Below are 22,666 nucleotides of genomic sequence, written 5' to 3' on the forward strand. Positions count from 1 at the left end.
TAGGATTGGTTAAAATTTTTAAAAATTGTCACCCGTGTTGCAAAATAACAATAATTGCGAAAAAAAACCATAAAAAATTCCGTCATTGTCCTATCGTGTTTAAGTGTCATTTTACTGAAAAATGTCCAGTTAGGAAACCTGTAGTGATTTTGAACTGATTTCTGTTCATTTTGCGCAGTTCTTCAGCTCGCGCATGTCTGAGGTATAAATATTTTCCCATGCCTAAATTCCTTTGCGTGGGAATTTTTTCTCAGTATTCTTTGTATTGTCTTCGTATCCAGCCTCTTAATAGGTCTCTGATTTTGCTTTTGGGAACACCCAGTGTCGGTTCTATTCTAGACCGAAGTGTCTTGTTGCTGATCCTCGTTTAGCAAGTTCGTCAGCTTTATTATTTCCAGCGATCCCTTGATGTCCATGTACTCATATGAGTTTTACCTCGTTATGGTTCGCCAGGGTATCAAGTTCTTCGAGACATTTCCATACAAGTCTGGAGTTTATCTTTGGGTTCTTTAAAGCCCTCAACGAAGCTTGGCTGTCTGTACAGATATTATTGATTCTATTATTAGTATAAGTCCTCAATCTGTTTATCCTTGCACAGTGCTGGATTGCCTATACCTCACCTGAAATACATAGGTATATTTTTCTAGTGGGATAGAACTATTATAGTCCCTATCTTCGCTATGTACTCCTGATTCCGACCCATCTTCTGTCTTGGACCCACATTTATACCAGGTGTGGCCCTCATACTTTGGATGTCTGGCAGGATCACCCAATACCTTCCTGGAGTGTATTTCCACCTGGAAAGATATTTCTATTTTATATTAGGGGACTGAATGATCTGTTGTCCTCCCCCATATCGGTTCCTTGCATATATCCTTGATACTGCAGTGCCCTTTGCCCATTTAAATTTTACTTTGATTTCACTGCAGTTTTTGTAACCCATCCTTGCCTCACCCTTCACTATGATGTGTAAGGGAGGAAGGTCTAGCAAGACTTTCATTTCTGTAATTAACTATTGGTAGTAGAAGTAAGACGAAGATTTCTAAGAAGAAGTACAGACTAAATGAAGACGCTGGTGGGAAAATTCTTTATGATACTGTTCATCTGGTACAGGATCGCAGTTAATGAAGGTAAACAACAATAATGGCAAACTAACCATATTTATAGTATCAGTACACCCCAGAGTCGGATTTATGGCAATGGGGCCCCTGGGCAGAATTAATGTGAGACCCTACCTCGTACCATTAAAAAAATTGTTGTTGTAACTACGGTAAACAGTGAACTACAGGGTTTTCCCCGTTTAGAAATTAAAAATGTTGATCTACTTTTATAAATATATTTTTAAATAATAAAAAATACAAGAGCTGTATTTTGTTACAGTAAAATATTAAAAATAAACATAGTAGAATGTATGGTTAAGTCCAGGTACTTTTCGAGATTTTTTAATTGAAAATTCGTTGATTATGTCGGACATGTCTGGTTGCTTTAAGACATCGTGTTTAACGCCCATTATAGAGAGATGATTCAAACGCTCTTAGCCCATCAATAATCATAGACAAAAGTCGATTTTTAAATTAACTTAAATTTTGAGAATGTTCTATCTCCACTGCACTTAGTAAGCATCAGAACTAAACAAACGAAGTGTCACCACAATGTTTGGAAACGCATCATTCACATTGTTTTCTTTTAGAAGTAGGTACATTTGAAGTTCTTTTCTTCAAATATACTTATATTTGATGTGCCGATTTCCTCTTTAAGTAAATTGAAAAATTCTACAACTTGTACCAGTTCGACAAATAGATTTTCATCTAAATCATTGCTGTCAATGTCGGTAAGCTTCAGTGAGTGAGCTTCAATTTCAGTGAAAGTTAAATTTTCCAAATAATGTAAAAATCCAAAATTGGAATGAATGGATTCACATGCAGAAAGCCTCTGACTTAAAGAAGAAATGAAGTGAACTATAACAGCAATAACATTTTAAGTCCTAAGTTTCTCTGATGTTGCCATTTCATTCTCTGAAATATTCCTTGAAAGGATATACATCCTTTAAGTGATGTAATTGCCGCCACTCCTGAACTAAGGTCAATATTTGGATCTTGGAAAATACGACTTAGGCTGTTTGTCCTCTTTAAGATTCCATTCCAAAATATTGCAAATATTTCTGTTTCCAGTAAAGTAAACACATGCATCATACAAACCATTTGCATACCTACGAGTTTCAAATTGTTGCTCATCGTCTTATGAAATTTTGGATAATGCTATAATCTGATTATAACCTTTAACTAGTTTTTTTTTGGCGTCACTTCTAGATGACCCATAGGCGTAACCAGGATGATCCTAAGGGGGGAGGGTTACAACTACTGGAAGGTCTCTGAGGGCTATGGTGTTAAGCGTATAGAGCTCAAAGTACATCCCAATGAGGGGGGGGTTATAACCCCCAAAACCCCCTGGTTACGCCTATGAGATGACCATCTTGTAGTATTTACTCTTTTAGGAACAATAATATTTCTGCCACGGTCGGCGTTGCTCTCGCTTAAAGACGCTTTTAAACATTCGATTAATAAGTTGTAGAGGAAAAATACATAAAGTATAGTTCATTATAGTCCCTCCAAGAAATCAAAGAATGCTGTGGCAGCAGGACAACACTCAGCTGCAGCTTTTGCAACTAAATTTAGAGAGTGGGTGGCACACGAACTCCACAATGCCAAGATATGATGTTATCTAATTCCAGCCTGAACACCATTGTATTTTCCACTCATAACTGATGCGTTGTTATAGGACTGTCCCCTGCAGTTTTTCAAATCGGTATCATCAATGTCATTAGAGAATTAAATATATCTTCTGCTTTATGATGTCCGTGATTTGGCAAAGATACATTTTCAACAGGATAAAAACCTTCTATATAACGAAATATCACAGTTAATTGATCGACAAAAATTGTTCTATGTGAATAATGTGCTGATTTTTTAAGTTTCGGACTTTGTGGGGGCTCCCGGAATGTGGGGGCCCCGTGCAGCTGTACAGCCTGCCCCCCTTAAATACGACCCTGGTACACCCTGACAAGTGATGATGAGGTCATTAGTAAAACAAAATATTTCAAGCCTGATCTTTTTAAAATATATAACCATTTCTTAAACTGTATAAAGGTTAATTTTCGAGAATCTCCTTGTATAAAAACCATAACGATCTAATACAGCGGTTCTCAATCTTTTTGAGTGATGTACCACCTATAGTTATTTTTATTATTTTTGCTACCACCTATATTTTTAAATTGTATTATCAATACTTACTAAGTACTAATATTTTAATTTTTTCTCTGTTCTGTGTACCACCGCCAATAATGATATGTACCACCAGTGGTACATGTACCACAGATTGAGAACCTCTGATCTAATATATTTTATTTTTAGTCACATGTTGTAGTTTTAATCCTCCTCATATATCATTAAGCAAATAAAACCACAAACTAAAAACATTCCCATCAATATCTATTAGTAATTTACATTCACTTGATACATAATTTCTTAATTTCGCGTAACAGGTGTCCCACATATTCTCAAGAGGTCAAAAGTCTCACGGTACCTATAACTTACTATAGCCACTCAGTCTGTAGAAAACCAGTTGTTGAAACATTCATATAAAATCGTAGAAATCCGCCAATATCCTCAGTTAATCATGTATCTTATACGGGTACTACTCGTAACGGTACTTTCAATCTTGTGTACTTTCGGTACTATCAACGCGAAAGTGTACGATAGGTGTGATCTCGCGAGAGACCTTCAATATGTTTACGAATTTCCTAAAGAAGATATATCTACATGGGTGTGTATAGTGCAACATGAATCTCAGTTTAACACATCAGCAATGAACCGCGGTTCTGGAGATCATGGCTTATTTCAGATTTCTGAGCTGTTTTGGTGCTCAGTCGATAATGTAGGTTTCGCCTGTAATGCCAACTGTGCTTCCTTCAGGGACGACGATATCAGCGACGACGTTAAATGTGTCAAGAAAATCTTCAAGGAACATTCCAAAATATCTGGAAACGGTTTCAATGCTTGGACTGTCTATGGCTATTACTGTAAAAGAGACACTAACAAATATTTAGACGGTTGTCGAGAAACTGAAATAGATACAATAGGAAACATCTTACCCGAAGACACTTTAGAGTTAGATGAAGACGGGTACCATTTTCCTGCACTTCCAGTCATTCCTAAAATATACAACCGCTGTGAGCTAGCTAAGGAACTAAAAGATGTTCATCGAGTACCAATGGAAGAGTTGTCTACGTGGGTATGTATAGCACAACATGAATCTAGTTTTAACACTTCGGCGAACAATAAAGGAACTGGTGATCATGGTATCTTCCAAATTTCAGAGCTCTATTGGTGCTCTAAGTTTCGTAAAGCAGGAGGTTGTGACGCTAAATGTTCTCAGTTTACAGATACTGATATAACAGATGATATTAGTTGTGCTAGAACGATATTTGATGAACACAAAGCTATATCTGGTGATGGTTTTACTGCTTGGAGCATCTATCCACAATACTGCAAAGGAGATACAAGGAAATATATTGGAGGATGTCCAGGAGTTGATGAAACACTTACAATACACAAACAGAGCAAGTCGATTGATATTTTCAAACCAACAATCAATTCAAAAATTTATAACAGATGTGAATTAGCAAGAGAATTGAAGTATACACATAATATTCCTGAGGAACAAATATCCAAATGGGTATGCATAGCAGAACGAGAATCCAACTTGAATACTTCTGCCCTAGGTAGTGGAGATCATGGTATTTTTCAAATATCTGAACAGTATTGGTGCTCTCCATATGGAAGAGGTTCTGGATGTAATGCATTTTGTGGTGATTTTAGAGACCATGACCTCACCGATGATGTTGCTTGTATTAAGATTATATTTAACGAACACGTAGGAATTTCTGGAGATGGCTTTAACGCATGGGCTGTTTATCCTTTGTATTGTAAAGGAGATACTTCATTTTACACATCAAACTGTTTTGAAGGAGATGATAATTCTGTTATACAGTCCAAACAACAATTTTTATATCCTTCTTCTCAAAAAATTCCTTCAAACAATAATATTTTACCAAATGTGCAATCCAGATATAATTCAAAAATTCCTAAACAACCACAATTTACTGATTTTAAAACAAATTTTGGAAACGGGGTATCAAATTACATAAATCCATCTACTAAAGTAGAAAGAAACCACTATTCCAGTACCAATAACAATAAGAGATTATACGATTACACTTTTTCTTCATTTGCAAAACCAAATACATTTGATGACTTAATCTCCAGTGGAAGTAGTATATCAGGATTGGTTTCCACTACTAATGACATCACAAAATCTCCCAATAAGTTAAACGAATCTTTAACGTTAAAATCAACAGAAGATAAACCCATTTTAAAACTAGAAACTGATTCTAAAGATTTATCAAATGAGACAGAAGCTCCTACGAACACATTAGGTTTATACAGTTTGGTTAAGCAATCATCATTGTCTGATCTTTCAAACGATTTCATTAGTAATAAGCCAAATTCACGACCAAGAGCAAGGCAAATGAATACAAGACCTAGATCATCTATGCCACGTGTACCACTGGATCCTTATACAGGCCAACCTTTCGAGAGACAAAGACCTCACCGTCCACCAGGTCCACCAAGACCTCCAGGACCACCAAGACCTCCAGGATCCCAACGACCAGCAATGCCAGGTCCATCAAGACCGCAAGGACCTGGTAGACCTCAAGCACCTTCAAGACCTCCACGGCCTCCACCATCCCGACCTTCCGGTTCGCGACCAAGACCTCCCCCCACGACGTTAAGACCTTTCAGCTGGAACAATTTGCCCGGTGTGATATTTACTTTGTGGCCTAGTTCGACTACAGGACCAGTGTCTACTTCGGTGTATTCTACAACCCCTAAACCGTTGTATTCTACGGAAGCGACAAAAGTAACTGAAGCTACAACATCAGACAAAATATTTGGTATTATTACTGATTCCAGTATACCAACTGTTCGTGCAGTAAAGAGGGAACAAAAGTTAGGAACTATTAACTTTCCTGGATACATATATTCTAAAACTCCTTATGGATTTAAACTAAATCAAAATAAATAAATTGTAGTATTCGTTAAGTAGTTATTTAAAAACTGAAAAGACTGAATTAGTTTTAATTACTTTAGTTAATGACTTTTCCGTATGTTTTAAAGGTGGCCCTGTGATGGTATCTTTTCCTCATTTATTGTATGGAGATAAGGAATACCAGGAAACTGTTATAGGCATGGAAGCCAATACAATGAAGCACCAGTCATTTATTATTTTGGAAGAGGTAAGATTTTTAAAATAGTTTGAAAATTATTTTCCTAATTTTTTTATTTTTTTATTAACTTTACTTTTATTAAAATCTTTCTACACAATCTCAACATAAATGTTTCCAACAAATAGATGCAGGTAGGCAGTTAGTGATGTACCCCTTTTTAAACTTCTTCTTCTTGTTGTTCTTCCTTTAGTATAGATATGACTCTTGTCTGTTTTTTCAATATGCCTCTAGTAAGTTGGCTTTCCATCGTTTTCGTGGTCTTCCCACTGATCGTCTTCCTATTGGGGAACTGTCTCTCGCTGTCCTTACTACTCTATTCGGTTTGTCATTCTGGCTACAAAAACCAACAGCAAAATTGAACAATTTTTTCAACAGACAGACAAGGTTTTTTCCATCATTAAAAAACTGCATAAGAAATAGAAGTTTTTTTATATCGTACATGGGATCCATCTCTCTTCATAGTGGTATTTTGAACTATTTGACCACAGCTCTGAAGATGGCTTTATAAGCAGAAAGCGCTCAGCTAAGAATTGTTTATTTTACACACTTCAAAAGTACACTCCTCCCTGTCTACCTGTATTTTATGAAATGTTTTTCCTTGAAGCGTGTTTCTGAAATAAGTATTATGTTTGATTTATGATCAGTTATAAATGCATACAACTCATTTTTATGTTGTATCAAGCCATTAGCATTCCATAGTGCAAATTTTAGTGTATTAGTCATTAGTTAATTTTCAGACATATTTGTAAGTTTAGCACGGTACTCATTTATTCCATAAGCCCTTTCATCATATGATTTAACTCATGTATCTCATTTGTCTGAGTAACCGTTGGAATCTTTTATTGGTTGCTATTTACCATTCGAGTGTATGTAAGTCTTTCTTCTATAATTCATCTGTGCATCTTCTATAATTCGTTGGGTGGTTATTACTGTCAAGTACACGTGTTACTAGATCAGATCGAATTTTCCTAGGACAGTGAGCTGTTGAAAATTTAGAGGACATTTTACCCACCTGTATTGATGACAGTAGACATTTTTTGTGTGATCATATTTTTGGCATCTAGTACGTTGTACTAATTCTCATTTTAATCTTGCAGCTTTGACATAAACTTTTGCGTTAAATATTTTCATATTCAAAGTTTTTTGCGTTGTTATTGAGTTTTACACATTTTCTTATCATTTGAAGAGATTATTATTGTTATTCATAATAATTATCAGGTGTTTTCCTTTTTTATTTCTTTTATATTATCTTATTTCTCTATGAATAATACGCGTATTTAATACTACAATGAACAACGTACCTATTGATGAAGATATAAATTTTACATAAATAGTAATATCTAAATATACAGGGTGTCCCGAAAAGATTGGTCATAAATTATACCACAGATTCTGGGGTCAAAACTAGGTTGATTGAACCTCACTTACCTATATACAATAGTGCACACAAAAAAGTTACAGCCCTTTGAAGTTACAAAATGAAAATCGATTTTTTTTCATATATCGAAAACTCTTAGAGATTTTTTATTGAAAATGGACATGTGGCACTCTTATTGTAGGAACATCTTAAAAAAAATTAAATTTAAATTCGTGCACCCCATAAAAATTTTATGGGGGTTTGGTCCCCTTATACCTCCCCAAACTTTTGAGTACGTTCCAATTAAATTATTATTTTGGCACCATTAGTTAAACACATTGTTTTTAAAACTTTTTTGCCTCTTACTACTTTTTCGATAAGCCAGTGTTTATCGAGATATTTTGAATATTTGTCGAATCCACCACATATTTGTATATGGTAAGTACGATTGTAGCGACCTGTTAATAATCTGAAAATTTATTTATAATTTACATTTTTAGGTATATTTTGAAAAAGAAGCCACATCTCGATAAAATGTGACTTATCAAAAAAAGACTAAGAGGCAAAAAAGTTTTAAAAATACTGTATTTAACTAATGGTACCACAATAATAGTTTATTTAGAACGTACACAAATATTTGGGGGGTTTAAAGGAACAAAACTCCCTTAAAATTTTTATATAAACATATTAAAAAAGAAGCCGCATCTCGATAAAAACTGGCTTATCGACAAAATACTAGGAGGAAAAAAAGTTTTAAAAACGTTGTGTTTAACTAATGGTACCACAATAATGAATTAATTGGAACGTACACCAAAGTTTGGGGGGGTTTAAGGGAATAAAACCCCCATAAAATTTTTATGGGGTGAAAAAATTTAACCATATTGTTGTTTTAAGATATTCCTGCCATAATAATGATACATGTCCATTTTCAACAAAAAATCTTTAACAGTTTTCGATATATTGAAAAAAATCGATTTTCATTTTGTAACTTCAAAGGGCTGTAACTTTTTTTTTGTGAGCACATTTGTACTAAGGTAAGTTAGGTTCAATCGAACTATTTTTGACCCCAGAATGTGTGGTATAATTTATGACCAATTTTTTCGGGACACCCTGTATAATAGAATTTATTTCTTTTTGAATAAGCCTATTTTTAAAACTGTTGATTTCTATCATATATTTCATCATAAATCAAGTACCTATCAAACATCCTGCTTGAATAAGATTGCGAAATTTTTGTAGTATTATTATTTTAATATTTCACACAGCTATATAAAATAGCTTCTACAAAATATTACTAAACCATTACATTAATTTTTAATGTAACATCTTTTTTATTCACAAAAAAACCCGCTTTGACCTAATAAGGTTATTAGCGGAGTAGTTCTGTCGCCAGGGGGTACATGAGCCAGGGGGGGTTTATTCAGATGGACTTGCCCAAGCTTTTTTTTTTTATGTATTTGGACCCGCAGAACACGAATTATTTGGGTAACAGTTGATCCGGATGTCGATAAGATTGTTACAAACAAAGAACTTGAGGAATTACATAACAACGATTTCTCACAAAACAAAACATTTTTTTTTGTATTTTTTGGGTCATTCTAAGCAAAAAATGTTCTTACAAGTCTTTTCGTAGGATGCATAGTTTTCAAGATAAACGCGGTTAAACTTAAAAAAATAAACTAACTTATGAATAAAAAAGAAAATAGCAATTCTGCTTACCGTATTTGAAAGTTCAAGTCAAATTATATCGGTTTTGATTATTTGCATTGCAAAACATTAATTTTTTTATTGTTAAACAAAGCTATAAACACATAGTGTTTCCCGTGGACAATTAAATACATATATGCGTTTTATTGCATGCTACGTAGAAATTACCTCGCTGGCACTTGTACCTACTCTACCTACTCGTTCGATTTTAAATGGGAGATCATTGAAAACATCACTCAAACATCTGTTTATAGCTTTGTTTAACAATAAAAAAATTAATTTTTAGCAATGAAAATAATTAAAACCGATATAATTTGACTTGAACTTTCAAATGCGGTAAGCAGAATTGCTATTTTCTTTTTTAATCAAAAGTTATTCGGGTTTAAAAATTGAAATTTTTCGATTTTTTTAAAGTTCAACCGCGTTTATCTAGAAAACTATGCATCCTACGAAAAAGCTTGTCAGAACATTTTTTGCTTAGAATGACCCAAAAAATACAAAAAATGTTTTGTTTTGCGAGAAATCGCTGTTATGTAATTCCTCAAGTTCTTTTTATATACCAATCTTATCGACATCCGGATCAACTGTTACCCAAAATATTCGTATTCTACGGGTCAAAATACATTAGTATTTTTGTACATTAGTTAGTCCATCTGAATAAAAGAGGCCGTTGTACGCCCCCCGCCGACAGGACTAGAGTGGTAACAGCTAATTTCGGTTTTAGTCAAATCAACAGCCATTTTCTCGTGGAATTTTGAGAATCAAGGTCGATTTCCTTGAAAATTTGGATTAAGGTAGTATGCATTTATAACCTTTGTTCAAATCTACCCTACACCGAAGCGGGCTTTTGCCCTGAGGGTGAAAACAACCCCATCTAGGTGATAAAATTTTTTTCAATCAGAATAATTATGGAAGTCGATAGATTGACCCATTCTGAGTAAGTTTTGTTCTATTAATTTTGTTTGCAAACGTTGATACTTTCCAAGTTATTAGGGATTTAAACTATGCATTTTTTATATAAAAAAAAAAAGTTTTATTATAACCGTTTTTGGTGCATTTTTTGGGAAAACTTGAGCGACATATTTTAAAGCTCATAAAAGTATTCATAATATAAAAAAATGTTTTAAATATTATATGTAGGATTTTTTTACTGAAAATTCTGATTTTTTTTTATTTTTCTATCATGAATACTTTTACGTTTATTTAAGAAAAATGCACTTTTTTTAAATTATAAAAATGTTATTTTTAATTTAATAAACTATTTTTTCTAAACTCTGCATTCCAAACCGGTCAAATCACATGGATTTTATCAATTATACCTAAATAGAGCTAATTTCAAGTGGGAAGCTATTCATTTCTGTTAGGATTGTAATGGCGAGGGTTTAATTGCTACATTTAAAAAAAGCAGGGAGCGACTTCATTTTTGACATAAGTCAATTAGTTCTTACGCAAAAAGCTTTTATCGAGCTCATTTGAAAGGTTTTTAATGAGCTTTAAAATATGTCTGTTAAGTTTTCCAAAAAAATTGCACCACATTCGAGTTATTTGAGATTGAAGGTTCTCCATTTCGAGATTCTTCGAAAATGACCATCTTTTAAAGAGCAATACCCCAGTTGTTATTGGGTTTACATACTTAGGTCTTTTCGACGCGAATCTCTTTGTTTTTTATTAGCTACAATTTTTTTTAATGATTTTTTCTATAAAATTAAATTTTGTAAAATTCATGAAAACGGTTATAAAACGTGAGCTTTTTCAATGAATAATGTTTCAATCGCTAATAATTTGGAAAGTATCAACTTTACAAAAAAATATTATAGAATAAAATTTACTCAGAAGTGGTCAATCTATCGACTTAAATATATCGACCAAAATAAATCTTAATAATTTAATTTCTTTGCGTCGCATCCCGAGGACGCTCCATAAAGATGTAGTTCACGCTTAAAATACTAAAGCAGGTTTGGCAATTAGGGTTTGGCCCAGGGGCATATTTACAGATGATAGCGTGTGTAGACACCAGGGTGTTGAAATCAGTTAGGGTTTGGAAAAACAGTACATTTACAGATGCTAGCGCGTGTTGACACCACGGTGTTGAAATCAGTTAGGGTTTGGAAAAACAGTACGTTTACAGGTGCTAGCGTGTGTTGACACTAGGGTGTTGAAATCAGTTAGGGTTTGGAAAAACAGTACATTTACAAATACTAACAGATTTGGACACCTGAGTGTTAACACCTTTTTTAGTGGTTATACATGCATAGATGCTAACGGCTATTGACACTGATTTTATATACCTACTGCTGTGGAAAAATATTTAAGTGATTTAGGTATTAATAAATAATTAAACGTTGTTGGGATATAAACAATAATATATTAACACAAAAGAACAACATAAAAAATAATGTTGTTCTGAGGCTATTTTGTTGAGGCATTTTTATAATTAACTATTTAGATGGGAAATAACCCACAGTTAAATTGAAAAAAATAATTTTATTAACGTTTCGATGTCCAAATCGGGTGTCGTTGTCAAAATACAAAATACTACTAAATTAAACAAAAATGTTTTTGCTTAGTAAAAAATTCTTGTAATAATTTATTTAATATTTATATTGGCAATTCAGACATATATTATACATTTTAAAGTATTTTTTACTAAGCAACAACATTTTTATTTAATTTAGTAGGATTTTGTATTTTGACAACGACACCCGATTTGGGCGTCGAAACGTTAATAAAATAATTTTTTTTCAATTTAATTGTGGCTTATTTCCCATCTAAATAGTTAATTTTAAAAAATAATATTAGATTAATGAGCAGATCCATGCCTTTTAGCGTTAGGTTGATTCTCTTTGATGTTTCTCATCAGGCTTCTGCTTCTTTTTTCCCCTTTTGTTGCTTCGGTTTTGGAAAAAAAGTATGTTTACAGATGCTAGCGTGTGTACATTTACAAATACTAACAGATTTGGATACCAAAGTGTTGAAAGCAGCTAGCTTTTTTAGTGGTTATACATGCATAGATGCTAACGGCTATTGATTGATTTTATATATCTACTGCTGTGGAAAAATATTTAAGTGATTTAGGTATGAACAAATAAAATTAAACGTTGTTGGGATATAAACAATAATATATTAACATCATAGAAAAAAGTGTTGTGTGATTTGGTAGAATGCGATCTTATCCTTCAAAAAATATGTCACGTATTTCAGCACCTGGAAAATTGGAAGGATACTACAAATCTGGCCTCCACATAAGTGGTCTGTAGCTTCGACATAATAGGTGTGAAATTTTAAACGTTCTTGCTGTTGATTGGATAGGAAGGGTAGCGTTATCTAGCCTCCACGCTAGGTACACCATAGCCTCCATACGGTACTTCCAATATTTAATATTATTTTATTCAAGTGGACAATAAAGGTAAAACACAAACAACTTTTGTTTCTTTATTATTTATTTATACAATAATGTGACATTTTACATAGAAATATGAGTATTTAATTTCGATTAAATATATGTTTACTTGTTGAATTTATCGGCTGCACACAACAGCTGATCGGCCATTAGACCCAACAACAAAACGCGAAATAAAATGTGTATTTTTAAACTGTTGGATAAACAGTACGTACAATCAGAAAAACTTACCTTTAAAAAGGTACTCGATTATGAAATAACAAAAATATCAAAAAACACGACTGAATATCAGCTTTTTATGGTGACACAAACTAAACACAAACACCAAACACATCAACATCACATAACCGACCATATAAAATAAGTGAACGACAACGAACGAACGAACACGAACACAGATTACAGATTCACAGATAGCGCAGGATTTGTCAAAAGTCATGTTCCACCAATCACAATGCCGACATCAGCGCCTCTGACTAAACGGAAGGAAAATAAATACGATTACATGTTTTTTATTAGAGTTAGCGGGGCATGATTAACATAAAAGAACAACATAAAAAATCTTAGGTTAATGAGCAGATCCATGCTCTTTAGCGTTATTGGTTCTCTGTGATGTTTCTCAATAGGTTTCTGCTTCTTTTTTCCTTTTGTTGCCTCGGTTTTGAAAAAACAGTACGTTTACAGATACTAACGTGTGTTGACACTAGGCATACATGCATAGATGTGTGTTGACATACATGCATAGATGCTAACTTCTATTGACACTGCTTTTAAATGCAACTGGCATGGCGGCTATTGCGTTGCTGGTTTGCGAAAAAATATTGGGAGAATATAACAGTTTACATAAATTAGTATGTATAAAGAATTAGTTAATAAACAAAATTAATTACATTAATCAATAAGCAAAATAAAATATTTAGACTTTTATCGATATTACTTAATTTTGTTATTATTATTTGAAGACCTAAGTGGAAGAAGAAGGTATGTTACAAAGCCTACCTTTTGAGATATGGGCAGTGAAAGTTTTTATTCCTCTACTTTTATCATGAAAATATTGTTTGTGTTATTTGGTTTTATTTATATTGCTATTATAAGCATTCCTTTACGTTGATAATTTGTTTTTCTACGAGCGTACAAAAATGTCTACTTTCGCGCACGCGTTTTAGTTTAGAAAGTTTTACTTTTCCGCACGTGTTACTTTTCTGCACGCGATTTACTTTTCCGCACGCGTGTTAATTTAGATATGTTAATATGGCCTTAAAGTAATTATAATACATGCAATAATAGTATATTACTTTATGAGGCGGAGAAGCATGACTTTTCTTGACGCGCCCGATATTACGCGCCGAACGAAGTGAGGCGCGTAATAGAGGGCAAGTCAAGAAAAGTCGCTTCTTTGCCGAATAAAGTATACTATTTTTTCTTCAAACGTAGCAATTTTCAACCATAAATAGTACAATTCATACGCTATTTTTACTCGAAATTAACTGTGACAACTATCAAAGTCGTCTAGATGTTAGAAATTAAAATAATTAAGTCGTCGGTGATTATTTAAGAGGATTCAATAAGAAATAAGAACGATAATGCTCAAAAAATTTGAAACCCTCATGATTCGCCAACATCGGGAATGATTGCTGACAGTTGTGCTCGACCATCAGTATCATCAACAATTACCAATGCGTATCAAGAGTCGGGAACATTTTTACACGGTTTCAATTTTGAAAATGCCTCATTAACTAATTGTACTTTTAATATTACTATAAATAAAAATGATGACATTTGTATTGTTGCTTTGTGACATGTTTCATATTGTTGCCATGACAACATTTTTCCCTCCGCCGTAAAGAAATGGGAAAAAAACTGCTGCCGGCGGAGACATCAAACTTTGACAGGATCAAGTTAGATAAGTAATGTCATCATTATTTGACGTTTGAAGAAAAAGTAATATTTAGATATTATTTACTAATTTATTTCAAATATATCTTATTGTGTTCATCTTTTAATGAAATTAGCGCGAGAATTCGATGAAATAAAATAATTTTGACATAATATTCCAAAGTCAAATCAGTAGACAATAGCAGTGGTTTTGAATCGTCATCATGGAAACCAAGATCGTCGTCATACTAACCAATTATGCTGAAAGTTTGGTTCTGACAACCTTGTCAAAGAATTAATTTGTGTATGTATTTTCATATTAATTAAATTAATTGATTAAGATTTGGTCGTTTTTTAAAGACTGGTAGAAAAAATATTGTTCCTAACGCTTGCGGAAAGTCTCTTTTCCGCACTCGACTGCTTGCCGAACGACGCGTCGCGTGCGGAAAAGTATGACTTTCTGCACTTGTTAGGAAAATAACTATTTTATTTTTAGTATTTTTTCTAAAAATAAATAAAAACTGTACATACCGCCTTCTTCCATTAATTTTAGTTTGTATAACTATCTTTTATCTGAATGGATGAAAGGGGTATGTGGCGTGGAATAATACTCTATAATCAGCTTTACAGAAATTTATGTAATTGAATACAAAATAATCTTCTTCTTCATGTGCCGTGCTCGATTATTGAGCGTTGGCTATCAAATTGGCTATAGTAATTTTGTTAATGGCAGCTCGGTAAAGGGATGCAGTGGATCTGTTAAACCATTCTCACAAGTGTCTAAGCCATGACGGTCTTCTTCGACCTGGCCTTTATTCTTCTGTATACCTTACCTTGTAATATTAAATGGAGTATATTACACAGACTGAGTTTTATATATGGAAAGCCTCAATTATCTTGGAAACGGCATGCACGATTTTTTATAGATTTTGGTGACAAAGGGTTTTCTAATGCGGCCGATATAATAGTGACAATTACATTGTTGTCAAAACTTCCGTTTTTCTGTAAATCTAATGGATTTTCTTTTTTCAAATGGAACACCCTGTATGTTTTTGCGTTTTGAAGTCCTTAAGAAATGCTGATTTTGTAATTTTTTTCTAAAGTTAATAGTTTTCGAGTTATAAACAATTTCAACCTGAAAAAGACGAAAAATATTTCATACCTCCTTCAATTCAAGAATCGTATTTTAAATATTACATACCTCTTTCATCCACTAGAATATCTCTTATTAAGCTTTTTAGAGATACAGTATAAGTATCATATGATAGTGAAGTTACATACCACCTTCATTCACTAAGAAACTAAAAATTTTAGAAAATGTTACTTACCCCCTTCTTCCACTTAGGTCTTCATAGTATATTACTCAACGAGCATGCATTGATAGGCAGCTACTACTCACGATGAAGTTTGCGGTACGAGCCGAAGGCGTAAATCATCAGAGTGAGTAATTGCCATTACATGAGAGTAGAATACTATACTTTTTCTACGACTTTTTTTATTTTAATTAGTAAAAAAAATAATATTGTGAGCTAGGTACTCGAGATTAAAATTATAATATACAAAAATAAATGTTGCTTTAAAAAATTTAAAAAAAACGGCAAATACTGTCTTATGTATTGTAAGAATACAACAAGAAATAGTCAATTCAAGTTCTATTCGTTTCCGAAAATTTTAAGCACTTTGTACCTATTGTCAATGTAATAAATAAGAAATGGCTATTATTGGTGGACGTATGTTATAAAGTTATAATGTACGTTTTTAAATTTAACTATATAATATAATATAATAATATAACTATGTTATAATATACTCAAGACAATATAACTTTATAAAATAAACACAATAAGTGTAAGTTATAAATTCCAATAAACACAGCAAATGCGCTAATGTTACTCTCACTAAAAATGATAAAGGTCAAAATTCATACATATTAAACAAGGTATAAACGTAAAAGTATACTCAACCATTGTTACATTTTTTATAATTCTGTATAATTTTAATCTCGAGTAGTTGAAAATCATGTTTTTTACTAATTAAAATAAAAAAGGTCGTAGAAAAAGTATAGGATTATACTCGCACGTAATGGCTATTATTCACTCTGATGAATTACGACACTTGCCTTCGGCTCGTGCCGCAAACTTCATCATCGTGAGTAATAGCCATCATTACATGATGAAGCTCGTTGAATAATATACAATTATCTGCGGTTTATATACAACTAATATACTAAAAGTGGCATGCACTACTTGAACCTTACTTCAGCCCGTGAGTAATGACCCGTGAGTAATGACCCGTGAGTAATGAAGTATTCCTCACGGGTAAAGTATTGGGTGTTATTATCTATTTATATTTCCCATCTAAATAGTTAATTATTATAAAAATGCCACAAGGAAATAGCCTCAGAAGAACATTATTTTTTATGTTGTTCTTTTGTGTTAATATATTAATATATATAACTACTAAAAAAGCTAGCTGGTTTCAACACTCTGGTGTCCAAATCTGTTAGTATTTGTAAATGTACTGTTTTTTCAAACCCTAACTGATTTCAACACCGCGGCACACCGTGGTGTCAACACGCGCTGGCATCTGTAAATGTACTGTTTTTCCAAACCTTAACTGATTTCAACACCCTGGTGTCTACACACGCTAGCATCTGTAAATATGCGGCCCGGGGTGAGTGAATCGGGGTGTGCCATTTTCAATCTTCGAATAACTGCTTTTTCTGTTATACGCATAGTTTCTCGATCGTTCTTTCTCCCCTTTCTTTTAACCTACCAGGGTGTCGGATTTGGGCTCGCTATTTTAATTTCCATTTACCCATCTCTTCTATACTTCTATATTTCCTGCCATTATTTTCAATTCCTCGAATGATTTTTCTTTAACTTTTCCCGCCTCTATTACTTGCTGTATCCATTTTTTTCTTGGTCTGCCTCTTTTTATTTTTACAATGTTTTTTGCTTCGTGGATTTTTCTTGTAATTATGTTGGGCTGCATCCCATCAAATGACTATACCAGTTCATTTATTGTCTCTTTGCAAGTTTGCTCATTATTGGTTCTTGGCCATTCTTCTAATAGTTTCGTTGCTTAATCTATCCCATTTTGTCTTTTCAGCTATCCTTCTTAAATGTCTCATCTCCATTGCATTTATCCTGATCTATGGTTTTTCCAGAATTGTCCAGTTTTCACGTGTATAAAGTACAGTCGATATCGCTAAATTCATTTGTCCCTTTGCTAGTTTGTTCATTATTGGTTCTTGGTTGGCCATTTTCCTAATAGTCTCGTTGCTTGATCTATCCTATTTTGTATTTCCAACTATCATTCTTAAATATCTCATCTTCATTGCATTTATCTTGCTCTTATGATAGTTTTGATGTTTTTTCAGAATTGTCCAGTTTTCACTTGGATAGAGCACAGTCGGTATCACTAGTCTAATCGTGCTATATATTTTTATTTTTGTCTCTCCTGTAAGTTTCTCTTTTCGCAGTATTGGGGCTAACGCATAGTATAACTTGTTTGATTTCCTTGCTCTATTTGTTATTTGAAGTCTATTTTCTGTCGTTTGTAATTAGTCCAGAAAGCCAATGCGCATCCGCTAGGAAAAATATTCTAATTCGGATTTTTTGCACAATGTTACTCAAAAAGGACTCCTTTTAACAAATTTGCATGTTGCCAGGACCAAAAGGTGGTCAAAAATTTTTTAAACGTTTTTTTTTGTTTTTTCCTAAAATTATTTTTTTTTGTATGAAAAAAGGTTTTTTTAGTTTTTTTGGATCATTCCAAAGAGAAAATGTCTTTGTTGACTTTTCTCTAAAAATGATAGTTTTTGACATATAAGCGATTAAAAATTGAAAAATTGCGAAATCGGCCATTTTTAACCCTCAAAAACTATGTGAAAAACTGAAAATTTGAATGTTGCCAAGGTAGGTAGATATTCTTTAAACATCGATTGATGAAATCCCTGAGAGTTTTTTGCAATACAATATTCAAAACTCCTTTTTTTAATTGCTACTCAAGCATGCGCGACACTATTTTCCACCGACAGTATGGTGCAAATGAAAAAAATCCCGAAACATGTCGGTTTTTATTTTTAAGTTATGATATTGTGGCATATATGGTATACTAGTGACGTCATCCGTCTGGGCGTGATGACGTAATCGATGATTTTTTTAAATGAGAATAGAGGTCGTGTGGTAGCTCATTTGAAACGTTCTTCAATTCTCTATTCAGTAATGTAAACATTTACATAATTATTTATACAGGGTGTATTTATACAGTGTATTTATACAAAGTCGCCGGTTTACGAAATAACGAATTTATTCCTTTCATTTGCACCACACTGTCGGTGGAAAATAGTGTCGCGCACGCTTGATTAGCAATTAAAAAACAAAGGAGTTTTGAATATTGTATTGCAAAAAACTCTTCGGGATTTCATCAATCGATGTTTAAAGAATATGCACCTACCTTGGAAACATTCAAATTTTCAGTTTTTCACATAGTTTTTGAGGGTTAAAAATGACCGATTTCGCAATTTTTCAATTTTTAATCGCTTATATGTCAAAAACTGTCATTTTTAGAGAAAAGCCACCAAAGACCTTTTCTGTTTGGAATGATCCAAAAAACCTAAAAAAACTTTTTTCCATGCAAAAAAATAATTTTAGAAAAAAAACAAAAAAAAAACGTTTAAAAAATTTTTGATCACGTTTTGGTCCTGGCAACATGCAAATTTGTTAAAAGGAGTCCTTTTTGAGTAAGATTGTGCAAAAAATCCGAATTAGAATATTTTTCCTAGCGGATGCGCAGTGGCTTTCTGGACTAAATGATAATTCCCAGGTATTCGTAAGTTGTAACTATTTCCAGTTCTGCGTTTTTGCATTTTATCTTTATTTCCTTATCTAATTTATCTTCCTTGTCGTTGATTATCATTATCTGACTCTTTCCCTCATTTATTTCCATTTTTAGTTCTTCTATTCTATTATACCCATATATCCATTGGCTTTCTAGACATAGTTGGAAGCTCAAATATATTGACAGTGTGCCGGATCTTGTGTAACGTGATATTAATTGTGTTCCAGTGGATTTTCCAAGAGATATGCTGTTGCTGCTTAAACATCTGCTTCATAATACGTACGGTATCCGCCAAAATAAACAGTACGAACTTAAGAAGGCTGTGAAATTGCACACGCAAGTTGCATTTATCATATTTGCTATGCTTGTCATTAGTTGTCAACTTGACATTACGCTACGGTTAGTTAAAATCTGTGTCATTATGGTTCTTTTTACCGGAGAAAAAATTTTTTTAGTAGAACATTATTTCCGTTCATACGGAATTGATCGGAATAATGGCATATGTTTAAAAGAAGTGTCAGAAAAATAGCAATAACATTTTAACAATCGATAACATCGATAACCTTTTGTCGTGCGCGTAATTTAAGCATCCGTAAGCCATGGTTTCAACATAATAGCGCAACAAGCCATACAGCCGAACGCTCCATAAATTTGCTTCGTGAACATTTTTGTAACAGAATAATTTCTTGTCGCACAGATTTCGAGTATCCACCTCATTCACCAGATTTAATACCACCTGATGCCTGCCATCGGGGTATGATGAAGAATTTCATATTTCGCTTCGAAAATCTGACAGAAACTGTTGGAGAATTACGGCAAAGAATAATAACTTAGGTATTTTCAACATTTGCAGCAACCACTTTTCTTAAATGTGTTTAATGATCTTCAGAAACGTTATAAAGCTTGTTTGCAACGCCATGATTCACATTTTGAACGTCATGATGCACCATGCATCATAAAAATTAATTCATAAACATATTTTTTATATTCGGTACTGTTTATTTTGGCGGATACTGTATTTGAACATCTTTTTGAGTGTTGACTGTTTAGGGTAAAAATGGGTATGCCCAAGTCGTAAACGGGAAATAATGATTTTTTGTTTTCGTCTGGATACCTCAAGTGGTTGTTATGGTCCAATCTTATTTTTTATCTCATGAAGTTTTGATGTTTTGGATTTTTGATGTTCCAGTTTTCGAACAGGTGCTTTACGAAGTAGCTTCTTACAAATTGTTTTGTAGTATTTTGAATTTTAAAGAAGACTAATGTATCAGAAGTACTTAACGTCATTAAGGTACCAAGGGTATTATAAGGATATTAACGCTTGAGATCAATGGTGTAAATACCGAGGGCCTTTGGCCCGAGGGATAAACGTTTACCGAAAGCGTTATTATCCATAATACCCGTGGTGCCTTCAACGTTTAATGCTCGACTAAAAATATTCTATATATTATGCAAAAAAATTTGAATGAGTTTTGAATAAATTAGATTTCAAATAAGTAGATTTACCAGCAATATAGCCCAGTAAATGAACGAGAAATACAGCGATACCGTGTAATTTTCAGGGGCAACTCCGAATTGCATGAAAATTTGGATTTAGGTTCTACTTACCCTCCACTTCAAAGTTGAAATTGTGCCGTTGGTTGCTTTTACTTGGGGGGTGACAATTACCCCTTCTCGGGGGTGAAAAAATATAGGTTCAAGATAAGACCGGAAATGGATAAATTGGCTGATTTTAAGCATTTGCGATTGAAAATGTTAATTTTTCGACAGAAAAACTACGTTTTTAGACGGTTTTTCGCAAATAACTCAAAAAGATATCGGATCGAAAAAAATATTCTTAGCAAAAGTGTAGCTTATAAAAAATTTAAAAAAATTTTGTATCAGTAAAGTCTATCAATCGAGTAAAAACAAAGTTGTAGCTCATTAAAAATACGATCTTATTCGCCTAATTCCAAATCGAATATTTCAAGGTGAAATCACCGAAAAATTAAGCACTTCTTGGGAAATTTTTTTTCTTGGGAAATTTCTTGGGAAATCATTTAAACTTTTTTAAAGTGTTTATAAAAAGCTTTATTTTAATTGTTCATAAAAGTTTCTAGCATTAAAAATAAGCGAGCTCCGCTCAAAATAAAGTTGGCCCTCTTTTTTTTTTGGTAAAAAAATCATGAATATCTCCCCGTGTTTAGCTTCCCAAATGAAATTAATCGCTACCGCTTTACAAACAATTTACTTACTTATCTATCTTTTATATGATCTGTCAGTCTTGCCGGTTTAAAGTGCTTATTTTTGAAAGAGTTATTGTTGAAAAAGCTTGAACGGGTCACTATCCACGAGTGTATACAAATTTTGAACAGCCATGTCTTAACCAATTTTTGTCTCACGGAAAAACAAAATGAAACTAGCATATTTATAATAGCAAAACCTACATTTTTTTACTGTTTAAGATTTTTCTTATCACTAATACTTTTTAAGTTATTTTGAAAAAAAAAAGAAATTTTTAAAAAAATTTTAGAAATTTTTTTTTTACTATAAAACCAATTTTTTTCAAAAATAAGCACTTTAAACCAATTAAACTTACAGATTATATTAACAATACACATACAGTTAAAATGAATGGTAAAGCGGCAACGATTAATTTTATTTAGGGTGCTGAATAGAAGGAGATTTTCACGATTTTTTTTTACCAAAAAAGGGGCCAACTTTTTTTTCAGTGTAACTCGTCTATTTTTGACGCTCGAAATTTTTGTAAAAAACAAATATAAAGCTTTTTTTAAATACTTTAAAAATATAAATAAACTTTTCCCGAATATTGCTTAATTTTTCGGTCATTGCGCGTTGAATTGTTCGATTTGGAATTAGACGAATAAGAACGTACTTTTCATGAGCTACAACTTTGCTTTTACTCAATTTATAGACTTTACTGATACACCGTTTTTTTCATTTTTTTTATAAGCCACACTTTGCTAATAATATTTTTTTCGATAAAATATTTACTTTTTGAGTTATTGGCGAAAAACTGGCTGAAAACGTAGTTTTTTTGTCGAAAAATCAATATTTTCAATCGCGAATAACTCAAAAAGTATTAACTTACGTAAAAAACTTTATAGAACGAAAGTGGCTTATAATCTGTCAGTTT

At 32.9% G+C, this 22,666-nt stretch overlaps 2 protein-coding genes across 2 annotated transcripts in view; both read left to right on the forward strand.

Annotated features, from left to right (window-relative positions):
* Positions 1-22,666, forward strand: part of LOC114329374 (sensory neuron membrane protein 1-like) — a 93,983-nt gene that overhangs the window by 57,724 nt on the left and 13,593 nt on the right. Inside the window, exon 7 of the mRNA XM_050662029.1 lies at positions 6,237-6,355. Coding sequence (XP_050517986.1) covers positions 6,237-6,355 — 119 coding nt within the window. The remainder of the gene's footprint in view (positions 1-6,236; positions 6,356-22,666) is intronic.
* On the forward strand, positions 3,580-6,186 carry LOC114329373 (uncharacterized). The gene has a single exon (XM_028278446.2). It carries the CDS (start codon positions 3,676-3,678, stop codon positions 6,142-6,144), a length of 2,469 nt encoding a protein of 822 aa, XP_028134247.2. The 5' UTR covers positions 3,580-3,675; the 3' UTR covers positions 6,145-6,186.

The sequence above is a fragment of the Diabrotica virgifera genome, chromosome 9 (assembly GCF_917563875.1).
Source record: "Diabrotica virgifera virgifera chromosome 9, PGI_DIABVI_V3a".
Classification (NCBI taxonomy): domain Eukaryota; kingdom Metazoa; phylum Arthropoda; class Insecta; order Coleoptera; family Chrysomelidae; genus Diabrotica; species Diabrotica virgifera.